This window comes from Ursus americanus, chromosome 33 (genome assembly GCF_024610735.1).
Source record: "Ursus americanus isolate L20-20 chromosome 33, mUrsAme1.1.p, whole genome shotgun sequence".
NCBI lineage: Eukaryota > Metazoa > Chordata > Mammalia > Carnivora > Ursidae > Ursus > Ursus americanus.
The window spans coordinates 28445346-28468776 of record NC_142159.1 but is presented as its reverse complement, the minus strand read 5'-3'; the positions used below and the strand labels follow the sequence as shown (position 1 = coordinate 28468776).

At 64.4% G+C, this 23431-nt stretch overlaps 1 protein-coding gene across 1 annotated transcript in view; it reads left to right on the top strand.

The window, feature by feature from the left end:
- Positions 1-23178, top strand: part of TP73 (tumor protein p73) — a 64113-nt gene extending 40935 nt beyond the window's left edge. The window contains exons 4-14 of the mRNA XM_087858617.1: positions 2857-3099; positions 16444-16630; positions 16943-17058; positions 18449-18558; positions 18916-19058; positions 19310-19398; positions 19954-20081; positions 20507-20655; positions 20904-21042; positions 21300-21393; positions 22703-23178. Coding sequence (XP_087714743.1) covers positions 2857-3099; positions 16444-16630; positions 16943-17058; positions 18449-18558; positions 18916-19058; positions 19310-19398; positions 19954-20081; positions 20507-20655; positions 20904-21042; positions 21300-21393; positions 22703-23041 — 1737 coding nt within the window. The 3' untranslated portion in view covers positions 23042-23178. The remainder of the gene's footprint in view (positions 1-2856; positions 3100-16443; positions 16631-16942; positions 17059-18448; positions 18559-18915; positions 19059-19309; positions 19399-19953; positions 20082-20506; positions 20656-20903; positions 21043-21299; positions 21394-22702) is intronic.
- Positions 23179-23431: the final 253 nt, after the last annotated feature.

Here is a 23431-nt window from a genome sequence, read left to right as displayed (position 1 = left end):
TCACGGGGACTCTGGGTGGGGAGCAGGCTGGCACCCCCGCCCTCCCCACCCCGGAACCCACAGGGCTCTCAGCCTGGTTGAGTGGAGGACCGGGTTCACACCCCCGTCCACGGTCCAGAGCATCTGGACAGGAGAAGCCACCCTGCTGCCTGGTGCGCCCACCTCCCTCCCTCCCTCCCTCCCTCCCTCCCTCCCTTACATCCTTCCTTCCTGCCTTCCTTCCACCCTCCCTCCCTCCCTCCTTTCCTTCCCTCCTTCCCTCCCTTCCTTCCTTCTTCCCTCCTCCTTTCCTTCCTTCCTTCCTTCCTTCCTTCCTTCCTTCCTCCTCCTTCCTTCCTTCCCTCCTGCCTGCCCCTGCTGGGCCACTGGCTCAGCAGAGCTCTGGAGCAGGAGCCTGGCATGAGAGCCCACAGCACCCGGGGGGGGGGGGAGGGGGGGGGAGGTGCGGCCAGCAGCTGTGAGGGTGGAGGTGAGGCCGGGAGCACCTGGGGGCCGCACACTCAGGGTCCAGCGCCGTCCAGCAGAAACACGTGTGAGCCACAGGTGTGATTCTGCATTTTCCAGTAGCCACATAGAATAACGGTTAAAAAAAACTCGTGGAAATAATGCAATAATTTACTTATTGAAAATGATGCACGTTTTGGCGTGTGTTCAGCATGAAACTGAGAAGGAGATCCTTCATTTTTATGTTCTTGCCGCACCAAGCGCGTGGAGTCCGGCTGCCGAGCGCCCCCAGCGCCCCCTCGCTCACTTCGGCCGTGATCCACATGCCCTCGTGGCCAGCGGCTGCGTATTGCACGGTCCCATGCGCGGGACATGTGGCAGCCCTCAGTCCGGGGAGTCAGAGCCCAGGGGAGGGAGACACGGAAGCAATGCAACCTAGGGATGCGAGAGTGCGCGGGGTGGGGGGGTCACCCAGCCTCCCCCAGCCAGGGCCTGGGCCTGCGTGCAGTGGGAGGCTAATTCCTCTTGCCCCTCGGTCCTTTTGTTTTAAATAGCTTTAACAGCCCACACTTTACATAACACACAACTCCCCTGTTCGAAGTGTGCTTTGACGACAGCCACAGCTCTGTGCCCCGGTCAGCACAGTGAACCTAGAGCACCTTCATCGCCCCCCCAGCCGAGGCCCCCAGCCCCACGCAGCCCCTGCGGCCACGGCCCAGCCCCTGCGGGACCCCAGCAGGAGCCCTCCTGCACTCCTGCATCAGGCTTTGTTCTCTGTCCAGGGCTGTGGTCCTCCTGGCTGTTTCAGCGCTCCTTAATGTGCTGGAGGGGGGGGGTCAATAGTGTTACGACCCACGGACCTGCAGTTTGTCCACTTGTCCCTCACGGCCGGTGGGCGCTGGGGCCTCCCCAGTGGACAGGTGAAGGCACAGGAAGTTAGGAAGGCGGTGGGGAGCAAGACCGGGCAGAGGTCCTCCAGCTGTGCCTTGCAGGGGTCTCCTGCCCGCTGGTGGTGGACGCGGCCCCAGGTGTACGGCCACGGCCACGGAGGGGCCCCTCTGGTGGCAGCTTCAGCCAGGCCGCGGGTGGCCGTCCCCGGGGGCTGGAGCATCTGAGGAAAGCAGGAAAGCGCCGGCCTGGGCTCCAGGAGGCACAAAGCCAGGGCTTCAGGAGGAATCTGTCACCTGTCCCCTCCCACCTCTGGGGTCATCACTTGCACGGAGCTGCCTTCAGGCGGCCACCTCCCTTAGACGCTCCAAGGACCCTCGTCATGAACAGACCAGGCAGGGGAACGTGTGCCTTCCAGGGGGAGCTGAGCTGGAGGGGGCTCTGGGTGAGGAACACCAGCCTCCCGACGGAGAAGACGACCCAGGGCAGAAAGGGGCTGAGCCCACCCCGAGGGCTGTGCTCTGTGCTTTGCCATCTGCGGAGGCAGGCTGGTGAAGGGAGCTGCACGGCAAGCCCCCCTCCCGCTCTGGCTGCTGGTCTGCCTCTGACCCCATGGGGACCCCAGGCCCTCTGCCCCCCGGGTCACCATCTCCTCCTGTCCCCAGGCGCTCAGAGTGACTGCCTTGAGGGTGGCTAATGCCCCCACTTTGTCTGTCAGAGCCACCGCCTCACCCCAGGCGAGTCACTCCCCCTGCATGCCTCAGTGTCCTCATCTGTAAAATGGGATAATAGCAGTGTCCACCTCAGGCCCACAGAGAGGATTAAAATAAACATGGTGGCCATCAGACAGAGAGGGCGAGCGGCTTACATGTTTGTGCTTAGAGCCCTTCTGGCCAGTATCAGCTGCTCTGTACCCTCCGAACCCACCTCCAGAAGCCTCCGGACTGGGATCTGTCCCCTCCCTCCTTTGCTGGGGCCTCCGAAAGCTCCAGGCAGGGGCTGACCCCAAGAGACTGGCCTGGGGATGTACTCGCAGAGTCCCTGCTCCTGCGCGGTGTGACCCCGCGGGGAGGGGCTGTGAATGGCAGGAGGGGACCAAGGGCCCCACACACTGGGGCCTCCCCCTGCCCCTCTCTGGCTCCCTGGGCCCGGGGTCTCCCTACTTCGGGCCATGCCCGGGGACAGGGAACGGGGATACTGCCCCTGAGCCCCCGAGCTTGCCAGGACGCCCAGAGGCAGGCAGCACCCCTGCCAGCAGCTCCCCTCAGGGTACAGTTCCCCTCCAGGTGCGCTCCCTGGAACCCTGGAAACCCTGGCACGGGGAGGCTGATGGAGAGGGGAGGGCGAGGTGAATATGTCAGTTTATCCCAACACAAGCAGTGACCTGTCGGGTGAGGGGGGACGGGAAATATTTGGGATGACTGAGCTGCTGGCCCTTTAAGGCTCCTGTAACAGGACACCTCTGGCCGCGCGCTTCCACTCTCCAGCCTGACTGTGTCCCCCTCCCTCCCCCTCCCACGCTAGTCCCAGTTCAATCTGCTGAGCAGCACCATGGACCAGCTGAGCGGCCGCGCGGCCTCGGCCAGCCCCTACACCCCGGAGCACGCCGCCAGCGTGCCCACCCACTCGCCCTACGCGCAGCCCAGCTCCACCTTCGACACCATGTCGCCCGCGCCGGCCATCCCCTCCAACACCGACTACCCTGGCCCCCACCACTTCGACGTCACCTTCCAGCAGTCCAGCACGGCCAAGTCAGCCACCTGGACGGTGAGTTGGCCCCTGCTCCCAGGGGCGTCTGCGGGGCGTGGGGTGGGAAAGGGCACCGATCCCCCTTCCCCCCGACCGTCCCGCAGCGAGGGAGGCCTGCCAGGTGTCCGCACAGGGTTCCCCCTGGCCCACCGCCACGGGAGGAGCGTCGGGCGGGAGGCGGGTCTGGGGCTGGGCAGTCTGGGCGTGCCCACCCCTCGGACATGCAGCCCCAGCGGCCAGCCTCCGACGGGCCCCAGAGGGGCAGACATAGCGAGGTCGACCCACTGGCATCCCTGCCCTGAGGTGGGGCTTGAATCCTGCCCGTGGGGAGCAGGGGGCACGCCCGCTCTGCCGCCTCCTCCAGGTAGCGTCATGGGCAGGGGGGTCTGGGGTCTGCGGTCTGGTGGTTGGCGGGCTGGGGCTTTGCCTGCCGGCGTCTGCGCTGTCATCGCGGAGCATGGGCGCGAGACTGGGAAGTCAGGGGTGGGGGGTGGTCCACAGCCCTGCGGACTCGGACTCGGTCTCTCCTCCCTGCCCAGCGCCCGCCCTGCGCTCGCCCTGCACTCGCCCTGCACTCTGGCCCCTGGTGGGATTTCACCGACTTGGATGACGGCTGGATGTCAGCCCTGCACCCATGGCCTCCCTTGGGTGCTTGGAGTTTACGTTGAGTCTTGAAACCGCCAGCGACCCAAGAGGCAGGATCTGTTACCATTCCGTTTTCCAGGCCTGGCCACAGGCAGTGGAGGGGGGGAAGCAGCTCATAGAAAGTGCTCCCTGGACCCTGTGGCCGGGCTTCCAGGTCTGGGGGCTCTAGGTTCCGAACCGCGGTACAGCTCGGAGAGGACCGGGCTGCTGGACATGCCCACAGGGGCAGGGGCTCTGCAGGAACTCTGAGACCCTGGGACAGACTACAGGCTCTCCTCCAAGGGTGGGGCACGCAGGGCATTGGCAGGAAAAGGCAGCCCCAGGGACACTCCAGGTCTCCTGGCCCCACACAGGGAGAGGACAGTGAGCCTTGCCTGGCACCTGCCCCAGGGACGCCTAGCAGGTCCCGGCCATGGGGCAGCGTCACCTCTTCCAGGGAACAGCAGCTCCACGGTCTCCCCCAGCCCCTGGAAACAGGACCCTGGAATAGAGAAGTCCCCACGGGGCGGCCGAGCACCAAGCAGGCTTGACCCTGAGGCTTAGGCTTGACCCTGAGGCTCTGCTGCTTTAAGAATGGGGTCTCACGATCCCCACTGCCCCGCTGGCCAGGTTGTGGTTTTCCCACGCTCCTGGGGGACCGGAGGGGGTGTGGACCCACAGGGAGGCCAGTTGGGCTGTGCAGGGGCCAATCAGTCCAGGTCTGGGACCCCAGGCACGGCCCCCCTGCGGCTGTCTCTGGTTCTCGCTCCGGCTGTGGACCCCCAGCCGCTGACCCATCGCTGACTGCAGGGCTTCCAGTGGCCGAGCGGGGCACCTGGTCCAGAGCGCCTGCAAATTCGTGAATGTTTCCGCGAAGCTCCTTGTTGCTCCTTAGAAGGGATGCTGTCCACACGGCACGGGCTAGTACAGGAGGAGCGGGACGTCACATTGGTATTTCCGTAGCAGCAGGGCTGGGGCTGGGGTGCCCTGGAGTTGGCCCTCCTGGGGGAGGCTGTTGGACAGCAGCTGTACCTGCTGGAGGATTCTCTTATGGCCTGTGGGGTCCTGGTCCCCCGACCCCAGATTTGAGGTTAGGCAATGTGACTGAAAGCCAGGTCAGGAGGTGCCTGAGGCATCCCCACACTTGCACACCTCTGGTGACAGGAGGCTCACTCCCTATCCTCTTCCATGTTCATACTATTCCCTAAACCCGCCCTTTCTCTACTCTCCCAGGGGTGGGTCCCAGCCCCTCCCGCACCAATACTGTCACCAAGGCCTGAGCTGCTGGACCCTCTGCCGGACCCCTAGGAATCTTGGCAGTCTTGGAGAGGGGTCCTGGCTCTTTCTCTCTGCTGTTTGAGGGTGCTGGTGGGGTCTCTGCAGTGTCTTGGGGGACTTGGAGTGCCCGAGGTGGTCTGAGCTGGTCCTCAGGGAGCGACAGAAGCTGCCCCTCTGCTGACTATCGCCCCACCCCCCGCTGGGGCCTCTGCCAACCGCCCCCCTACTTGCTTCCACCTCCCCTGTCGGAGATGCAGTGTCAGGCCTGGAGAGCCCATGACATGTCAGAGTGATCTGGCCCTACGTGGCCCCATGGCGTGGTCTGTCCCGGCCGGCCATACCGGGGGACAGGGGAAGGCTCACCTGTGCCCAGCAGCTCTGCCCCCAAGCTCTGACCACCCTTACCCTGCCCCCCTGCCTGGGCCCTCTGCTCTCTTGTGGCTGTGCCGGGGGGTACTGCTGTGGGCGCACACGGTTCCCCCTCCCCAGCCCTCATCAGTGCAGGGGGTGGAGGTGGGACAGACATTGATAATGAGATTTTTGGCACCTTGGCTCTCTGGGAGCAGACCCCCCACAGGCTCCTTTCCCTGCCCGGGGAGGGGGCGGACAGGCTCACGGTGCAGGATGGGGACGGCCGGGCAGCCCGCCTGCTCACAGCTCTGGGGGTCCGGCTGCGTGGGTGCTGCCCAGACTTGCTTCCCCGGCGTGTTGTCTGGGCCTCCGCACCACGCCATGCGCGGCCCCGCCATGCCGGCCGGCTGGTAACTGATAGATAATTCATATTTTTCTCAAGTACAATTCCAAATTGACTGTTGCCTTCACTCCTCTCCTCGCGCAGGAAAAAAACACCCTCACCAGTGCCCAAGGGATCACAGCTGTTAATGGGGTCTTTGGCCTCTGCCTGACCAAGGCCCCCGGCGAGTGCCCCCAGCCCCAGGTGGTCCCTCTGCCCCCAGATCTCACATATGTGCTCCTTGGGCACCGAGGGGAGCCCTCTGCTCACAGGCGTGTGTGCACACATGGACGCACACACACAAAGCACCTCGCACACATGGAAAGACGTGCACATGCTACGTGCATACACGCGACTACACGCACACGCACAGACACTCGGGCACGTGTGCAGGCCTCTGCTGGGCTACGTGCATACACGCGACTACACGCACACGCACAGACACTCGGGCACGCGTGCAGGCCTCTGCTGGGCTACGTGCATACACGCGACTACACGCACGCGCACAGACACTCAGGCACGCGTGCAGGCCTCTGCTGGGCTCCGTGCATACACACGACTACACGCACGCACAGACACGCGGGCACGCGTGCAGGCCTCTGCTGGGCTACGTGCATACACGCGACTACATGCACACGCACAGACACACGGGCACGCGTGCAGGCCTCTGCTGGGCTCCGTGCATAACGCGACTACACGCACACGTACAGATACTCGGGCACGCGTGCAGGCCTCTGCTGGGCTACGTGCATACACGCGACTACACGCACATGCACAGACACGCGGGCACGCGTGCAGGCCTCTGCTGGGCTCCATGCATACACGCGACTACACGCACACGCACAGACACACGGGCACACGTGCAGGCCTCTGCTGGGCTCCGTGCATACACGCGACTACACGCACATGCACAGACACGCGGGCACGTGTGCAGGCCTCTGCTGGGCTCCGTGCATACACGCGACTACACGCACACGCACAGACACGCGGGCACGCGGGCAGGCCTCTGCTGTTCGCTACCTGGGGTGCGACAACGCCTTCCCCCAGGAGGCCAGGACGGATGGGTCGGGGCGCAACTGAGCAGCCAGAGGAGGGGTGTGTGCTCAGCCTCCAAGATTCTAAACTGGGGACCAGGGACCGGACGCTGGGAGTTTGGCCGGCAGGGTCCAGGTCCCAGAGCTGCTGCAATGCTGTGGGCCTGGGTCTGAAAGTGAGCTGCAGCCTGACTGGTCACCGCGGACGAGTGCGCTGGCTCCTGGGACCCCTGCGAACAGGGCCTGGAGCCTGGGGAGCGCCCCACACATGGCTGCTCTTGAGCCATCCTGGCCGGGGCTTGTCCTGTGTCAGGGTCTTCGGGGTTCTGGGGGCGCCGGGGGAGACTCATAGTGGGAGGTCAGGGTTGTGGGTGGGGGCTGGCGCCCCTGGGCACTGAGGCTCTTTGGACTGGGGGGCAGTGGAGCCCAGCCAGGGATGGCAGAGTCTGTGCCTTTGTCCCTGTCCCCAAGCTCAGCACACTCCCGCCTGGCCTCTGGGCCCAGGCAGCCACTCCCATCCTGGGGCCGCCCAGGGATTGGCAATAACACAGAGGGCCGGTCCCAGGAGTCCCGAGGAGCAGCCCGATGAGAGGGGCATCTGGATGCTGTCCAGCCCGGCTCCGTCTCCTCCGGCTCCCAGGCTGGGCCGTGCCAGGGAAGGGGACTGTCCTTGGGGTTTGGTAGGTTGGGAGGGGACTCCGAGGTCAGCCAAGGCTTGGTGTGGTTGGAGCCGTGGCCCAGCCAGGCAGTGTAAGGCAGGCCAGTGAGGGTGTACATGGGCATGAGGGCTTAGCGAGTCCCTGGGGGCCCCCCACAGCCCGCCAGCCCGGACACAGACCCCCGAATGACCAGCTGCCCCACACACGACTGTGGGTGAGTGCCAGTCCGTCCGTCCTGGGGACGAGCCAGCGCACGCGGGGTGAGCACCACCTTCCTGGCCAGGGAGGGACCTGTGGAAGGCAGGCGGGGAGGCACAAAGGCCCTACACGGGGTTCCTGGTAGAATGTGGCTGAGTCAACACTAATGGATTCGGGAGAAAACTTTCCAGCCCCTCGGAGGTTTGCAAGCAGGAAAATAATAGTGGAGGTGTCCCAACACGATCACGGTATCAATTGCGTTACCCTGGAAGTTTATGGAATGCGTAAGTGGGATTAATACCTTTTACTGGCACCAGTAGCAATTACACGCACTGAAGGGCCAGGCAAGAGCTCTAACAGTGTCTACTGTGGAGACAGAATGAGGAGTAAGCAGGGGAAATTGCAGCGATTGTGGTACTCTCCTGAGGCGGACCCACTTCCTGCAGGCTGGCCCTGGTCTCTGGCCAGAGCCGGGCATCAGCTCTTGTCTCCCTGTCCTCTGAAGCTGGAGCCCCGGGGCCTGGAGGTCACAGAACTTGGCCTTGGAGGCCTCGGTGGAAGGGAAGGCCCCCAGCCCTGAGTCCCAGGGGTTAAGAGGTGCGCCCAGGCAGTCTCCTCCTCCCCCGACCTGGGCTCTTGTGGGGGATGCGAGGGGGAGCCCCCGGGCGGGGGTAGGAGTCCACGGATTTGGATGCAATCAGTGTTTTATTGAAGAATTCAATTTTCTGGGACTTGTTCCCAAATGGGTATAGCTCCATAGATTCTAGAATGTCTGTCTGGCAGTGCTGACTGGGGGGGGGGCAGACAGTCACCCCTACCCCCCACCTCCCGCCACAGTGCGTGGCTGAGGATGGCCCTCCCGGCAGCCATGGTGGGGACCCAAGGCTCAGGAAAGGCAGGAGGAGCAGGGCTCCTGAGCCCTGGCTTTTGTCGAGCAGCCTGTGAGGGGCGGCCATGTAGGCACCCCCATGAGCGTGGGGGCATTCCGAGTGAGCAGTCTTCTCCCAGCTCCCGGGATGCCTGGGGACCCCAGTGAGCCTCTGGGAAAAGAGGCTGACCCTCGGAGGCCCAGAGCAGCCGGGGCCCCAGCAGCCTGAGGTTCCTGTTTGCCCATGAGTGAGTGACAGCTGCCACCCGCAGGGGAGGGTGGGCCACCTGGCTTCTGCCTATTTGTTGACAATAACAATCCCTCGAGGGCGCCTTATGGTTAGAACGCTCCTGGCTGACCAGCAGAGAGAGGGAGAGGGGATGGCGTGCCAGGAGGGGCTGGGGCCTGGATTGGGAGTGGAGGGGACCAGCCCCTCCCCGCCTCTCCCTGCGCATCTCCCAGGCCTGGCTCCCCCTACCCCCGGGGTCAGTAGCCCCTTTATGGGGGGAAACCTTCCCCTGGGCACCCTGCACCTCCAGCCCTGGGGGACTGTGGGTGAGGGTCTCAGCTGAGCAGCAGTGGTGCTTTTCCACGGTCAGTTGTGGGGGAAATCTGTGTGGGGATTTTCTCAGATCCCGAACTTGGAAGCCAAGCTCATGTTCATGGACCCCAGGCCTCAGAATTCCCGTGGCCATGATCCCCCTGCCTCCAGGTGGAGAAGCCCCTTGGCCACTCCTGGGCGTTCTATTTGTCCAGGCACCCCAAGAAGAGGAGGGGGCAGAAATTCTAGGGTGCCAGAACTGGAAAGGGGAACAGCTCCCTTGAGGGGGAGGGGCAGGGGCAGGTCCGGGCTGTGTGCATAAGCCCCCCCCCCCCGCCCCCGACGCTGTGATGCTGCGGCTCATGTTAGGGCAGGGAAGTCCCCTTGGAAAAAGGACTAGCACCCCGGGATTCGGTGAAGTGGACGTTCAGAGGGTGTTGGGGGACCCCGCAGTGGCCTAAAGCCAGGGCTCCCCCGAGGATCAAGGATCGCAGGCCTGCCTCCTCCACCATGGTCATGGGTCCCCGGGGAAGGCACCCTCTCCCCGCTCCTCTTGGGGGGGATGAAAGGAGGCCACGTGGGCCTGGCACCACCTGGCACCGGAGCCACTGCCCTCTGCAGGGGATCAGATGTTTAAGAGCCAAAGCTCTCCTTGCCCCACGTACTTCACTGGGTATTTACAAGTTTCCATGAAAACCTCGATTCCAGCTGACCGTTGCCTTAAAAGCTGGAAAATGACCCCCCGCCATGCGTCCAGAGTGTCCCGGAGCTCACGAGAGTGCAGTGGGCTCCTCTCCTGCCAGCTGAGAGTTGCGTTTATTTAAAGCGAAGAAACTCCGCTCACCGCTCTCTGTCCGGAGGGCACATGGTTAACTGAGGTCTGGAACTGGAGACTTACCCACAGGAAGGTCAGAGGCAGGAGAGCCTGTGCACAGGGGACTCCCTGCTGGAGCCGGGGAGCCCGTCCTGAGCACCTGCCCCGACTGTGGCCGCAGCAGCAGCCGGGCCAGCCTCCCCCACTCCCAAGCCACCTGCAGCTGGGCCAGCTCCAGCCCCAGGCCATCTGGAAGCTTCAGGGCACCGGGGGAAGGAGCTGACCCGTCCGTGCCCGCGCTCACCAGACCCGCAGCGGTGTCTGGAACGGTGTGCCCACACTCAGAGGACCCCGGGACTATCCGTTGGCAGAAGATGCCTGCTGACCCCAGCACACCACCCAGGTGGGCTGACCCTTAAACTCACCACATGGACAAGGCCAAGCCCCCTCAAAAGGCCACAAGTCAGGTGGGGGGGTGAGGGTCATAGGGGGCTCTTTCCCCTGGGGACTGTCTGCGGTGAGCAGAGCCCGGCGGTTGGCCAGCCTCCCCACTTCGTCCCCATGCCATGCAGCGCTGCGGGCTGGCTCACGGCCCTGCTTGCTGGGTCCTTGCCAAGCGTTTCCCACCGGGCCAGCCAGTGGAGTGTCTGCCTTCTTCAGGAGTTCAGGACAGACAGGCATGTGCTCTCCAGCTGGCAAATTTAGAAACCAAGTTCACGGGCGGAGAAACCGGTGTTCGGACCCAGCCAAGGCAGCTCTTGGTGCTTCAGATGCGGCCACCATTTGTGCCCTTGGAGCAGGAGGGCGGCTCCCGGTGGGAGTGCTGGGACTCTCTGCAAGCCCAGCTGTGTCCCCAAAGACACGTCCTGCTTACCCACTCCATCCGCAGGTCCCCTCCTGGAGGTTCAGGGGAAGCCGGATGGCATGCCTGGGTCACAGAATAAGGACTGGAGGGAGGCCCAGATTTTCCCACACTGCCCGGTCCAGGTCACTGAGGCCAAGGGCAGCCCCCACGCATTGGTCCCCTTACCCCTGACCCCAGGCCAGAGGAAGAAGCATGTCATATTTGGCACCTGTGTCCTTGCTTTGAGTCTTCCTGGACCCGAGTAAGGCCTGGTGGTGACAAAGGGAGCTTCGGGGTCTCAACGCTGCTGCACCCCTGCTGAGCTGGCAGCTTCTAGAAGCAGTGCTCTGTGACAATTCATGACCTTGGGGGTGAAAAGCATGTGTGCGTGGACCCGGGGCCGAGGAGGACCTGTCAGTGTGAATGGTGGCCTCGACGGTGGCCCTGTGAGCCCTGCGGAGAAAGCAGGGTAACTGCACCCCGCCTCGGGCTCACTGTCTCCCGGTCTCTCCCGCAGCCCACGCAGTGTCCCCAGACCCCTGGTGCCCTCCCCTCCCCTCTAGGCCCACCGCATCTCCCACTGCCCAGGCTGCTGGTGCGGGCTTTCCCTCCCGACCCGTTGGCCCCCCTGGGCCTTCTTAACCCTGCACGGCAGACCTGGTGTCCACCTGCCTCTCTCCTGGGTCAGCTGCACGCACACAGCTGCCCACCCCTGATCTTAGCCCAGGACGGATGCCATTGGCGGGTGTCCCTGCTGGCCTGCAGCCATGTGTGCCATGAGGGACTGAGCAGGCCCAAGGCCCTGTGGCCTGGGGGCGCAGCCGAGAGGGGGGCACTCTCATCTCCCAGGGCACAGTACTTCCAGATCCTGAGAGTCCCAGGACCCCTACTCTCTTGTTTGGGACTTGGCTTTAGGAAGTAGGGGGGCAGGCTGCCTGGGTCCTGAGGGGTGTCCCCACCAGCCCCAGCCCCACCTCTCCAGGTAGCAGCTTCTGGGGATGCCCCTGGGTAGTGGTCAGGGTCACTTGGCACCTGCAAAGCCTGTTTCTGCCTCCAATTTACCCTTATCTGGGCTCCCAGCGAGGGGAGCCCTGCTGTCCAGTCCTTAGTCAGATGCATCTGTCCCCTCCCCCCAGCCAGGAGCTCTTAGGGATCATGGCAGCCTTCTTCTTCAGGCATGTCTGCAGGCATTGGCTGTGGCTGAGCGACCCAGGAGCCTCCAGCCAGCAGGCCCGTGGGTTTCCTTGTGCTCAGACCCTCACTGCTTCCTGACCCTGGGTGCCCTGAAGTGGGTTGGCAGCTTCCCCGTTGTCCTGCCCAGGACTCCCTGACATGTACCAGAGCCCACCCCATGCTCCCAGCAGCCCTCCTCGGGGTGGGAGAGGCCATAGGAGGGGCTCTAGCAGTGTGGCTGTGTCACACCCCCCAGAAGGAGAAAGGGACCCGGGATGTCTGTCAATGGGGGCTGTGGGCCTAGGCTTCCTGTGGGTCTCGGGGGTCACCCTACGAACCCACAGAGCTTCTCCAGGGAGAGATGGGCTGTGGCCTTGGGTGGGTCCTCAAAGGGGCCTGAAATCAGAGAGAGGACAGAAATGTGCTCTGCACGCTTGCACGCACGCACGCACGGGAAGCAGATAAAAGTGGGCTATAAAAAAAAAAATCATTTAAAAAATAAAAGCCCCCCCCACAGGCCCCGTCTTCCAGAATCTGTTGTAACAGATTCGCCCAAGCTGGTTAACGGTATTTGCGGTTTGCAAGATGCTACACGTCCCTGGAAAATGACAGACAACTTATTATCACCTCTCCACTCTCCTCCTGTCCAAACCTGCCCGTGCCGGGCACCCAGCTGCCGGGGAGCGGGTGCGAGGAAATTAACAGCCACAGAGCCGCCTCGCCCGCCACCCCCGCGCCAGCCCTGCCAGGCCCTGGGCTCCCAGCCAGACGAGGCCCATCGCGCACTGTGATGGGGGAAGGGAGGGGGAGGGTCTGAGTGGGGGAGGGCAGGGATGGGCATACACCAGCATTTGGGCAAACCGTTTCCTGTGAGCACAGAGGAATACACACATCCCGGAGCAGGCAAGTCCAGACGGTTCTGTGTCAACAGCCGAAGATAAATAAGATTTTATCAGCTCCGAATCTGTTGAAACACATCCATCTAGCGGTTCTAGGGAAAGAGAGGCAAGAGGGAGGGAGGGCAAGGAAGTGGCTTCACGCGACCTTTTCTATAGAATAGATGGGACCCAGGAGTCTTCCTCCCCACCTGCCCAGGGCCTGGGGCCCAGGAGCTAAGGGGGGAGGGATGGAGCTGGCGGAGGGGTGGAAGCTCACGCCCTCTTCGACACAGGCCTGGTTTTCTGAGAAGGCTTTCCTCTCCTACAGGCCCCCACCCTGGCCCCATCCCAGGTGTGGCCATCCCAGGGCCCCTCCCAGGCCCCCCTCCTGCCGCTGTAGCCCAGCCAGATGCCACCAGGTATAGGGAAACCTCAGGCATCCCTCCGCCTGCTCAACACCAAGGGGCTGGTGGTCTGTGGGCTCACCCCCCTGCAGGGATGGGGCTGGCTGGTGCACGTGCCCAAGGCCACATTAGCAGCCAGCTGGGGATGGGCCTGGGCTGGGGACACCCCTGTGGGGAGTGGGGCTAGGCCCAAGGCTGGTGGTGGCCTTGTCAGGGACTCAAAGGGAGGAAGCCGCGCGCGCTCTCCTCACCCACCCCAGGCGGCCCCGCGCTCGCCGCACAGCCCGCTCCCGCGCGGGTACCGCGGACAGCTCCCGGCGGCTCCTCCCCGGGGCGGGGCAGGGCGTCCAGGGCGCGCCCCCAGCCCTCCCGCCCGCCGCCCGTGCCTTTGGGAGTCCCGCCGTTTTCTCCGGGACCTCGCCCCGAGTCCTGACACGAAGCGCACCCCTGGGGCGTCCCCGCCCCGCTGGGCTGCAGGACCTCTCGAGGGGGCTCGCGCGCCGTCTCTGTCCGGGCTCAGAGCCCGCGGCTGGGCCTGGAGTCCTGCACCGTCCCTGCTGGCTGGTGAGCCAAGGCGTCTGGCCCTTTCTGGCTGCGGAGGGAGCAGGAGGTCGGATGACTGACTGATGGCAGCCACTGGGCTGGGTGGTTGCTCCAGGAAGGGGATTGCAGGGTCCACGCGCCCCTGGGGGCACTCTCCACCCTGCTCAGAGAGGGGCCAGGAATCATCTCCCGTGGGAATGACTACCGCACACTAACTGTCCACTGTGAACACGGTCCAAGGGTATTAAGTGTAGTCAGTCACTGGCCCCCCACCAAGCCTCGGAGAGGTTTGTCCAGTGGTTTACAGTATCCCCGGGGGCCAAGCACAAGAGCCAGACCTCAAAGGCCATTCTCCCACTGCTCACCCAGGACTGTGACCTGCCCCTCCCAGGCCAGGCCTGTTTCTCAGTGTGTCTGCCCACCCCCACACCCCACTCTGGGATGAAGCAGGCCCCTCTCTGAGGGTCCTCTGCATGCCCCCTCTCAGGCCCACTCACTGGACACCTCTGCAGGCCCTCCTGGGGTCCCTGTGTTCCCTGCAGGGGACAGGGATGCCCTCTGGAATCCACCAGCTGCCACAGAAGGGCCCAGTCCCACTGGTCACCAGCTGAGGCCGGCCAGCACCAGGGCTGTGTGGCTTTCAGGTGCCAACCTCCAGTAAGTCTGGATTCTTCTGTGGCTTGAAGGGGCTCTCAGCCCAGTTTCCCTAGTGAGTCTAGGACCTGGCCGACCATAGGCTCTCAACAAATGCTTGCTGTGGGGCCCTCCTCCCCCAGGAAGACCCCCTGGATGACTGCTCTCATGCTGAGCTTCTCGGTGTGCCTCCAGGATGCTGGCCAGGCAGTTCCCTGCCTGACGCTCTACCTGCACGTTGTCTGAGGGTCAGGGGCCAGTTCTGAAGCCTCACTTGTGGGTGGACCAAAGAGCTGGGTGCTGAGCTGGCTGGCACCTAATGTTTGCCTTGGGCTGGGCTGCGGCTGTTCTGGGCACAGCCCTGGGGGCAGGGTGCCCAGCTTATCCCCACACTGGTGCTTTGGGGAGTGATGGGGACACTGGAGGTCAGCGGTCACCTCCTGGGAAGCAGGACTGACCCCTGCAACAAGCAGGCAGCCCCCCACTCCCCTTGTGGCCCCAAGCCCAACCTTAGGCAGCCCTGTTTTCTGCTTTTCCCAGCAGTGCCTCACCTCCATCTGCAGGGCTGTGCGGGATCATTCTTTCCCTCATTTTAAACAGGTCTGGGGGCTCTGCTCAGAGGTGGGGGTCCCAGGGATGGGGTGGCAGGCTGCACTGGGCTCTGGGGACCCCGATGAGTGGGGCACCTGTGAGGGGGTGAGCCCAAGGGGCATCCAGTTCCCGTCCATGATGGGGGTCGGGAAGGGCGCATACTGAATTCAGCACCACGGGAAAGTTGAATAGGGTCCAACACCCCGAGAATGCCACTAGGGAGACCCCAGCCCACTTGTCCCCCAAGCCCCCTTGGACTCCACTCTGGGGTTGGGTGAGTGTTTCCGGGAGGGAGCCCCGGCCAGCTCATCAGGGGAGGGATGGCTTACACTGTGGGGCCAAGGGCTTTGAGGGCCCTGGGGACCCTTTGTTCTCGGGCTGTGTTTGCCACCCCTTGCTTTTTGTATACTTGGAGTTGCTGAGGGTATGAGTCCCTGAGGGTCCACAGTGTCCCTTGATGGCCAGAGAGGGAGCTCTGGTGGCCAGTGGGGGCCTTACCTTTGCGGGATGAGCGTGTCAGGACCTCCCAGTTTCCTTGGCAAAAGTGGGCTGAGACTGTCTCTGCCTCTGCCGGCAGCTCCAGCATCCATCCTCAGTTGCCCCGACTAAACCATTGTGGGTACAGTTCCCACTGTGAACCCGAAGCCCCAGTGTGTGGCCCCCAGTCTGCTGTGATGCACCACATGGCGGTGGCCGGACCCCAGCTGGACACCTCTCTGTGGCGGTGTCTCCTGGTTCAGGACAGTTGCCCTGGCTGTACCACGGGGGCGTGTGATGGGGCACCCTCCAGGCTTTGTGGCTAACTCCAGGTTACTAGGGCTTTGGGGGGGGCATAGGGATTATGGGGCGGAGACAGGAAGTGTCCTGTGGCCACCATCAGGGTCACCTTTGAACTCATGAGAGCTGGCCAGGGTTCTTAGGTGGGTGACATGGTCCCCTGGGCGCTCATCCTCCCTGAGACAGGGTCCCGGGCTGCAGGGACTGGAGCTTTGAGGTCAGAGGGCCCCCCACACCAGTGGCCCATGCCAAGCTGTGGAGCTCCACCCCTCAGACTTGCTGTTCTAGGGAGTTCCTTTCTGAAGCTTCGGTGGATAGGGACTCAGCCTGTCTCAGAATTACATGTCTCTCATCAAAATGCCAGAAAAGCCTAACTCTGGGTGTTTAAAAACTGAGATGCAATGCTTCAAATCCCCTCCTTCAGACCACCACGATCTGGGGGCTGAAGGTTGATGGTGGGAAGAGCCGGGCTTGGCTCCCAGCCCCCGCTCACCAGCAGCTCCTCACTTCCCCAGCCTTTACTGTCCTCACCCGTAAGACGGACATAATGGTGCTAACCTCCAGCCAGGGAGATCCAGACAGAAAGTCCGACTGCTCTCCCTGCTCCCAAACGGGCCAGGTGCCGAGTGGGTGAGGGGTGCCCCGAGGAGGCACTCTGAAGAAGGACGAGCAGGCCATCGGAGAGCTGGGGGTGGGATTCCTGACTGGGCACGCGGTCTCGAAGGTGCTGAGTTGGGGCTGGACCTGACCCCGCCCCCTGCCCCCTCCAGTACTCCCCCCTGTTGAAGAAGTTGTACTGCCAAATTGCGAAGACCTGCCCCATCCAGATCAAGGTGTCCGCCCCGCCGCCCCCCGGCACCGTCATCCGCGCCATGCCCGTCTATAAGAAGGCAGAGCACGTCACCGAGGTCGTGAAGCGCTGCCCCAACCACGAGCTCGGGCGGGACTTCAACGAAGGTGAGACCTCCAGCGGTGTCTGTGGCGGTGCATCCTGGGATGGGGAGGGCTGGCTGCGGGCCTCCTGGCTGGGAGGCAGCAGGGGCTGGCAGCGTGGGCTCAGCGTTCCCGTCCCCAGCCCCTCTCGCCCCAGCTGCACCTGGGGCCTCGGGTGCAGGTGCCCACAGGCCAGCGGGCTGCTGGGCCAGGCGCTCTGAGGGCAGGAGGCCAGTGGGGCCGGCCCTGTGGTCCCCAGCTGGCTGCGATGCACCTGCCATGGGGTGGCCAGACCCCAGCTGGGCACCCCTCTGAAGCGGTGTCCCCTCCCGGCAGGACAGTCTGCTCCGGCCAGCCACCTCATCCGCGTGGAGGGCAACAATCTCTCGCAGTACGTGGACGACCCCGTCACAGGCAGGCAGAGTGTCATGGTTCCCTACGAGCCCCCGCAGGTAGGCTGGGGGCCCCTGCACTTGGCCACAAGGGTGCGGGCCCAGCGGTCAGAGAGCACTCATGTCAGCTCAGCCAGCCAGCCCAGCTGGCCCCGGCATCTCCAGTCCTGCCACGGAGCAAGTTCCTCGCCCTCACCTGCCCACCCCCCGCACCCGGCACCCATTTCTGACCACTTGTGTGCAGGTCTAAGTGGGACCCCCTCGGGCCCTCTCTGGCCGTGGGAGAGAGGTGGGTAGGGTGCAGGCAGGGTCTGGAGGTGAGGGATGAGGCCAGAATGGGGGGTGGGTGGAGAGCCCCCCCGGGGTTCTGCTGTGACCCGAAGGCAGCAGAAGGTTCTGGGGCTCCTGTGAGGGCCAAGCTGGGGGTGGAGTCAAGTGGGTGTGGGGGTTGGTGGTGGGATGGGGGAGGGGGACTTGGTCGCAGCCCTGCGCCCTATGCACCACGCTTCCCAGGGTGAGTGGGCACAGTGAGCCCCCACCTTTTCCCTACCTGGCTCTGGCCCCCAGACTGCAATCAACCCCTCAGACCCCGTCCCTGTACCTGGCCCCTCGGGCCCCCCAGGCCTCCCACCCTGCTGTCCCTCCTTCCGCAGCCAGACTCTCGCCTGCCAGAGCCCATCAGGAAAGCAGGGCTCTCCTGCCCCCTTGTGGCTGCCATGTGCCAGTGGTTTTGTGAAAGGCCAGGTTTGCCTGCGTCAGCGACTGAGTTTTATCTCCTGACCCAGGGAGACCATGACCACCACCCATTTTGTGGTCCTGGGACACCCAGGGGTCAAAAGTCCTGGGTTCATAACTCAGCTGTCCACAGACTCCCTGGGAAACGGCACATGAGCTGGAGATGGGGCCAGACCACATGGCTCTGGTCCATCCCTCTGCCAGAACAGCGCCGAGCACCTTTCTACCCAGGAGAGCCCACGGCCAGCAGAACACACATATGTGCTCACAGAAACCTGTGCACCTGCCAGCCCACACCCAGCCTCCAGGGCTTGACCTCTAATCTGTGTTAGGGAGAGAGCCAGAGCCACCAGACCAAGGACTCTGTGCTTCCGGGAGCCAGCATGGCGCATGGCACTCCGTGTGCTTCATGAATGGATGGACGGATGGGCAGGCGGATGCGGGGAGGGTTTGGATGGTGCATGAGTAGGTGGGTGGATGGATAGAGAGATGGAGGTGGGTGGGCGCATGCAGGTGAACGGTTGGATGATTGGAGGCGGATGGATGGACGGATGGGTGGACAGAAGGCAGATATACAGGTGGACGGATGGATGGCAAAGGACCACAGTGCAGGGGCTGCCTCCACCCTGTGCCTACCCAGTCAGGACCCAGCCTGGGAGCCCCACCTCAGTGGTTTAGGGCCTGCAGGCTGACAGCCCCCCCCCCCCATGTGCAGGTGGGGACAGAATTCACCACCATCCTGTACAACTTCATGTGCAACAGCAGCTGTGTGGGGGGCATGAACCGGCGGCCCATCCTCATCATCATCACCCTGGAGACCCGGGAGTGAGTCTGCCGGGCGTGTGGGGTGGGGGAGGCTCGACAGGGGCTTGGGGCTGTGCTGCTGGGGGCTGCGCATGAATCCGGGGCATGGTAAGGGATGATGCGAGCCCTGGAGGTGAGTTTAAGGAGAGATGGACCCCCCGCCCCGGGCTGCAAGGGCTGCCGGAGCAGGAGCTGGGCTTTGGGAGGACGGCAGGGGACCTGGTGTCCCAGAGGGGCTGCGAGCTCAGCCTTCACCCCCTGGCTCGTCAGGATCCCTCTCTGCGAGGTGGGTGGCGATGGTGAGTAGGGCTCGCAGGGCTGGGGGGCAGGTCCCCGAGGCTCATGGTTCTGGTTATGCCCCCCCCCGGCCCCCGCCAGTGGACAGGTGCTGGGCCGCCGGTCCTTTGAGGGCCGCATCTGCGCCTGTCCTGGCCGAGACCGCAAAGCCGACGAAGACCACTACCGGGAGCAGCAGGCCCTGAGCGAGAGCGCAGCGAAGAACGGGGCCGCTGGCAAGCGTGGTGAGCGGCCTGGGCGGGGGCGGGGGGGCCGCCAAGGATGTCAGACAGAGCTGCACCTGCCTTGGGGCATGAGCCACGAGGCTGCCCCGGCTCCAGCTCCATCCAGCACGGGCCCTACCCTGGGTCGGCCCCTCTTGAATGGGTTACTGGTCTCCGGGCCCATCCACGATCACGCCCACGTGAGGGCAGCTCACACCGGGTGACGGGTATCCTGATGGCTTCACCTGCGTGTGGCCTGCCTCCCCTTGCAGCCTTCAAACAGAGCCCCCCGGCCGTCCCTGCGCTGGGCACCAACGTGAAGAAGAGGCGGCACGGGGACGAGGACGTGTACTACATGCACGTGAGTGGCTGCGGCGTGCTCAGAGCCGGACCCTGGGCTCTGCAGGCGGCAGGCGGGGCGCCGGGAGAGGAAGCTCCCAGCCAGCCAGACTGCGGGGATGTGACTGCACTGCTCCACCCCCCCTCAAGAGAAGGCCTGCTGAGACGGGGGAGGGATGCAGACCCCTCGGGGGACAGTGCGTCAGGGAGCATGGAATCCTGAAGTCTGTGACCCGTTTATACGGCTGTCACATGGGCCAAACCACCCATGAGCTTTGCTAGGACGGCTCTTCCATTATGTGAACCTGATTCCAGAATGAGTTCCTGATTCTTAAAGCCCTGTATTTGGTGGGTGCCCCCGCCCCAGCACCCTGAGTGTGCAGGGCCTCAGGGACGGGAGGAATGGGGGGCGCTCACTAGGCCCCACACCTGCTCCTGGGGAAGAGGGGAGAAGGGGGGCTCCCAGGCCGCAGGATGCGAGGGAGCTCTGTGAAAGGAGAGAGAAGCTTCAGCGCCAGCCCAGGGTCCCCCAGGACTCGCCCAGACACCTGTGCCGAGGGTCCCCATCTGTGCTCAGGTACGGGGCCGCGAGAACTTTGAGATCCTGATGAAAGTCAAGGAGAGCCTGGAGCTGATGGAGCTGGTGCCACAACAGCTGGTGGATACGTACCGGCAGCAGCAGCAGCAGCAGCTCCTGCAGCGGCCGTGAGTGCAGCCCCTCCAGCCCCAGACCCCCACCCTGCCACCACCTGGCAGGAAGGCCGGGACCACGTCTACCCGCAGAGCCTTCCGAAAGGACGCCGCCCCCGCCAGCACAGGCACCCAGGGCCCCCACTTGGGACCCCTTTCTCCTGGGAGCCTTCCGTGCACCATGGCCGTCTGGGCCACCAGTCCGCCCCTCCCACAGGGCGGCCTCCTAAGTGTTCCCTGGCTGGAAGGTGGGGGGTCAGAGCACAGCCACCCCACTGGCTGATTCCAGCGGCAGCAGCCGGCTCTATCCTGTGTCTGCGGGAGGGCAGGCCAGGGGCCGTCTGGCCCGGGTCTGGGTGGAAATGCTGGGTGAGGAGGGAGGCCCCCAGCAGCACGGGGCATTACGTGGAAATGACCAGGAGCCGTCCCCGTCCGAGCAGGAGCCACCTGCAGCCCGCATCCTACGGGCCCGTCCTCTCGCCCATGAACAAAGCACACGGAGGCGTCAACAAGCTGCCCTCCGTCAACCAGCTGGTGGGCCAGCCGCCCCCGCACGGCTCAGCAGCCGGGCCCAACCTGGGGCCCATGGGTAAGTGGCTCAGGCAGGGGTGGCACAGAGGGTAGGTCTGGCTCCAGACACTCACTGCTGCCCAGCTCGGGGCTCTCGACGGCCGCCTCCCACCGGCAGCTCCCATCCACGGGCGGGAGGCACAGCCACGGACAGTGCCCTCAGTCCGTTCCCCACCGTGGGTCCGCACGGTGCTAGCTTCCCAGTCTTGTAGAGCGGGGGACGCCCGACCCGGCTGGCCCCGACGGTCCGGCTTGCCACCTGCCTAGGCCCCGGCATTCTCAACAACCACGGCCACGCCCTGCCGGCCAGCAGCGACATGAACGGCAGCCACAGCGCCCAGTCCATGGTCTCGGGGTCCCACTGCACCCCACCACCCCCCTACCACGCCGACCCCAGCCTGGTCAGGTATGTGTGTGCTGCTGAGTCCTGCCACGAAGCCACGGACCTCAGCCCCTGGGGGGCTGCTGGGCAGTCTGCACTCTGTCTTGCCTGTCCTCACGCCCTCGAGCACAGACAGCAGCAGGGGCGAGGGCAGGAGTGAGTACCCCAGAGTTGCTCAGAAGGGGCTCCTGGAGTGGCCACGGGTGGGCAGGGGTGCCAGGCCGCGCAGCCGAGCACGTGCTTGGAAGTTAGAGCCGCTCCACCCCGCCTTCTGTCCGCAGTTTCCTGACAGGACTGGGGTGTCCCAACTGCATCGAGTACTTCACGTCCCAGGGCCTACAGAACATTTACCACCTGCAGAACCTGACGATAGAGGTAGGAGCCCCGCCCACGGACCAGAGCACCGCGCCCTGGCCCCGGGGCACAGCCGCCCTCTGCTTCCTGCTCTCCCTGAGGGAGGGAAGGTGGGGGAATCTGGGAAAACCCTTCTTCCTGAGACCAAACCCAACCTACTCTCTCACGTCTGGCTTCCTATCGAGTCAGCTCTCTAGGCGCCGGGGAGGTCGGCTGGGCAGGCAGGGGCTGGATGGGACCCCCGCCTGGGCCCCTGGCAGCTGGACTGCTCACTTGGACGTGAAGCCTCTCTCTTATACCCAGCGGCCCGGCTGCCTCTGATTTGGGGGACAGGCTGTTCCCAAAGCACGGAGAGTTGCCAAGGCCAGAAGGGTCTTGGAGCTGGTGCGACTCAGTGCCACTTACATGAGGAGAAACTGAGGCCTACAGAAGGCAAGACTCGTCCTTGCCGTATGCCCTGGGTTCAGATTGTGCCAGGCTGGAAGCAAATGGCCATGGCTCATCATGGCTCAGACAAGAACACCAGCACTGAGTCCCTCCTACACAGTGAGGGAGTCACCGGCTCGCAGCCTAGGGCTGCATTGAGCTGTAATGCATGATTAACCAAGGAAAGCGCAAGCCTCCAGAGCCCCGGAGACGCAGGGGCAGCCCCAGATCCCAGGGAGCCTCGTGAGCCCCTGCTCCCGCCCGGGCCGTAGGTGCGGGCCTGTCGGAGGCACTGGGGCCAGTCACTCGGACGAATGCCCTCCCCCTCCCCTGTCCCCACCGACCCCAGCCAGCCTAGTTCAGTGCACATTAAGTGCCCCTCACCCACGGGACCCCGTGCCTGGCGTGGCGGGGGAGGGCGCAGGGGCAGCCCCAGATCCCAGGGAGCCTCGTGAGCCCCTGCTCCCGCCCGGGCCGTAGGTGCGGGCCTGTCGGAGGCACTGGGGCCAGTCACTCGGACGAATGCCCTCCCCCTCCCCTGTCCCCACCGACCCCAGCCAGCCTAGTTCAGTGCACATTAAGTGCCCCTCACCCACGGGACCCCGTGCCTGGCGTGGCGGGGGAGGGCGCAGGGGCTCGATGAGCTGCTCTGGTCCCCACGGGGCCTGCGGTGGAGGGTCGCTCTGGCTGTGGTCAGGGCTGCAGGCTGCAGAGCCCAGGAATGAGTTCACCCTCCAAGCACACGCCCCTTCTTGGCTCTCTGGTCAGGGAAGGCCACGGCCTCGCAAATGCAGCGCTAGCTGCCCCGTTTCCTCCCGGCGGGGTCCACCACTGGGGATGAGGGGGCTTCTGGGCGGGGTGGGGGCAGGGCCTGCTGACAGCGGCACGCCCGCGGCTCCCGCAGGACCTCGGGGCGCTGAAGATCCCGGACCAGTACCGGATGACCATCTGGAGGGCCCTGCAGGAGCTGAAGCAGAGCCACGACTACGGGACCCAGCAGCTGATCCGCTCCAGCAGCAACGCCTCCACCGTCTCCATCGGCAGCTCGGGGGAGCTGCAGCGGCAGCGGGTCATGGAAGCCGTGCACTTCCGCGTGCGCCACACCATCACCATCCCCAACCGCGGGGGCCCGGGCGGGGGCTCGGGGCCCGACGAGTGGGCAGACTTCGGCTTCGACCTCCCGGACTGCAAGTCCCGAAAACAGTCCATCAAAGAGGAGTTCACAGAGGGCGAGATTCACTGAGGGGCCGGGCTTCGCCCAAGCGCGGGCATGGAGGGCACAGTGCGGGGTCAGCAGCGGCAGCAGCCGTGGCCGCAGTCCCCGGGGAAGCCGTGTTTTGTCTCCTCATCCTTTTGTCAGACTGCCGAGGGAGGCGGGACCTGCAGGCTGTGCCCCGGAAAAGGCGAGGTGTCCGCGGTGCCCTGGACAGGTGGCATGCCGTGTCCGGGCCTGGAGGTGGGCCCGCCACGGGCCTCGTCATCCTCAGCACTGCTGCTCCCCAGTGAGATCCTTCGGAATACGAGGATTGCCTCTACGACGGACTGCCGAAAAGTATTTTCGACGTCTTTTGGTTCCTGGCAATGAGTGGCTCCAGGATTGTGTCTAAAACATGTTTATTTTTGGGTCGATGCC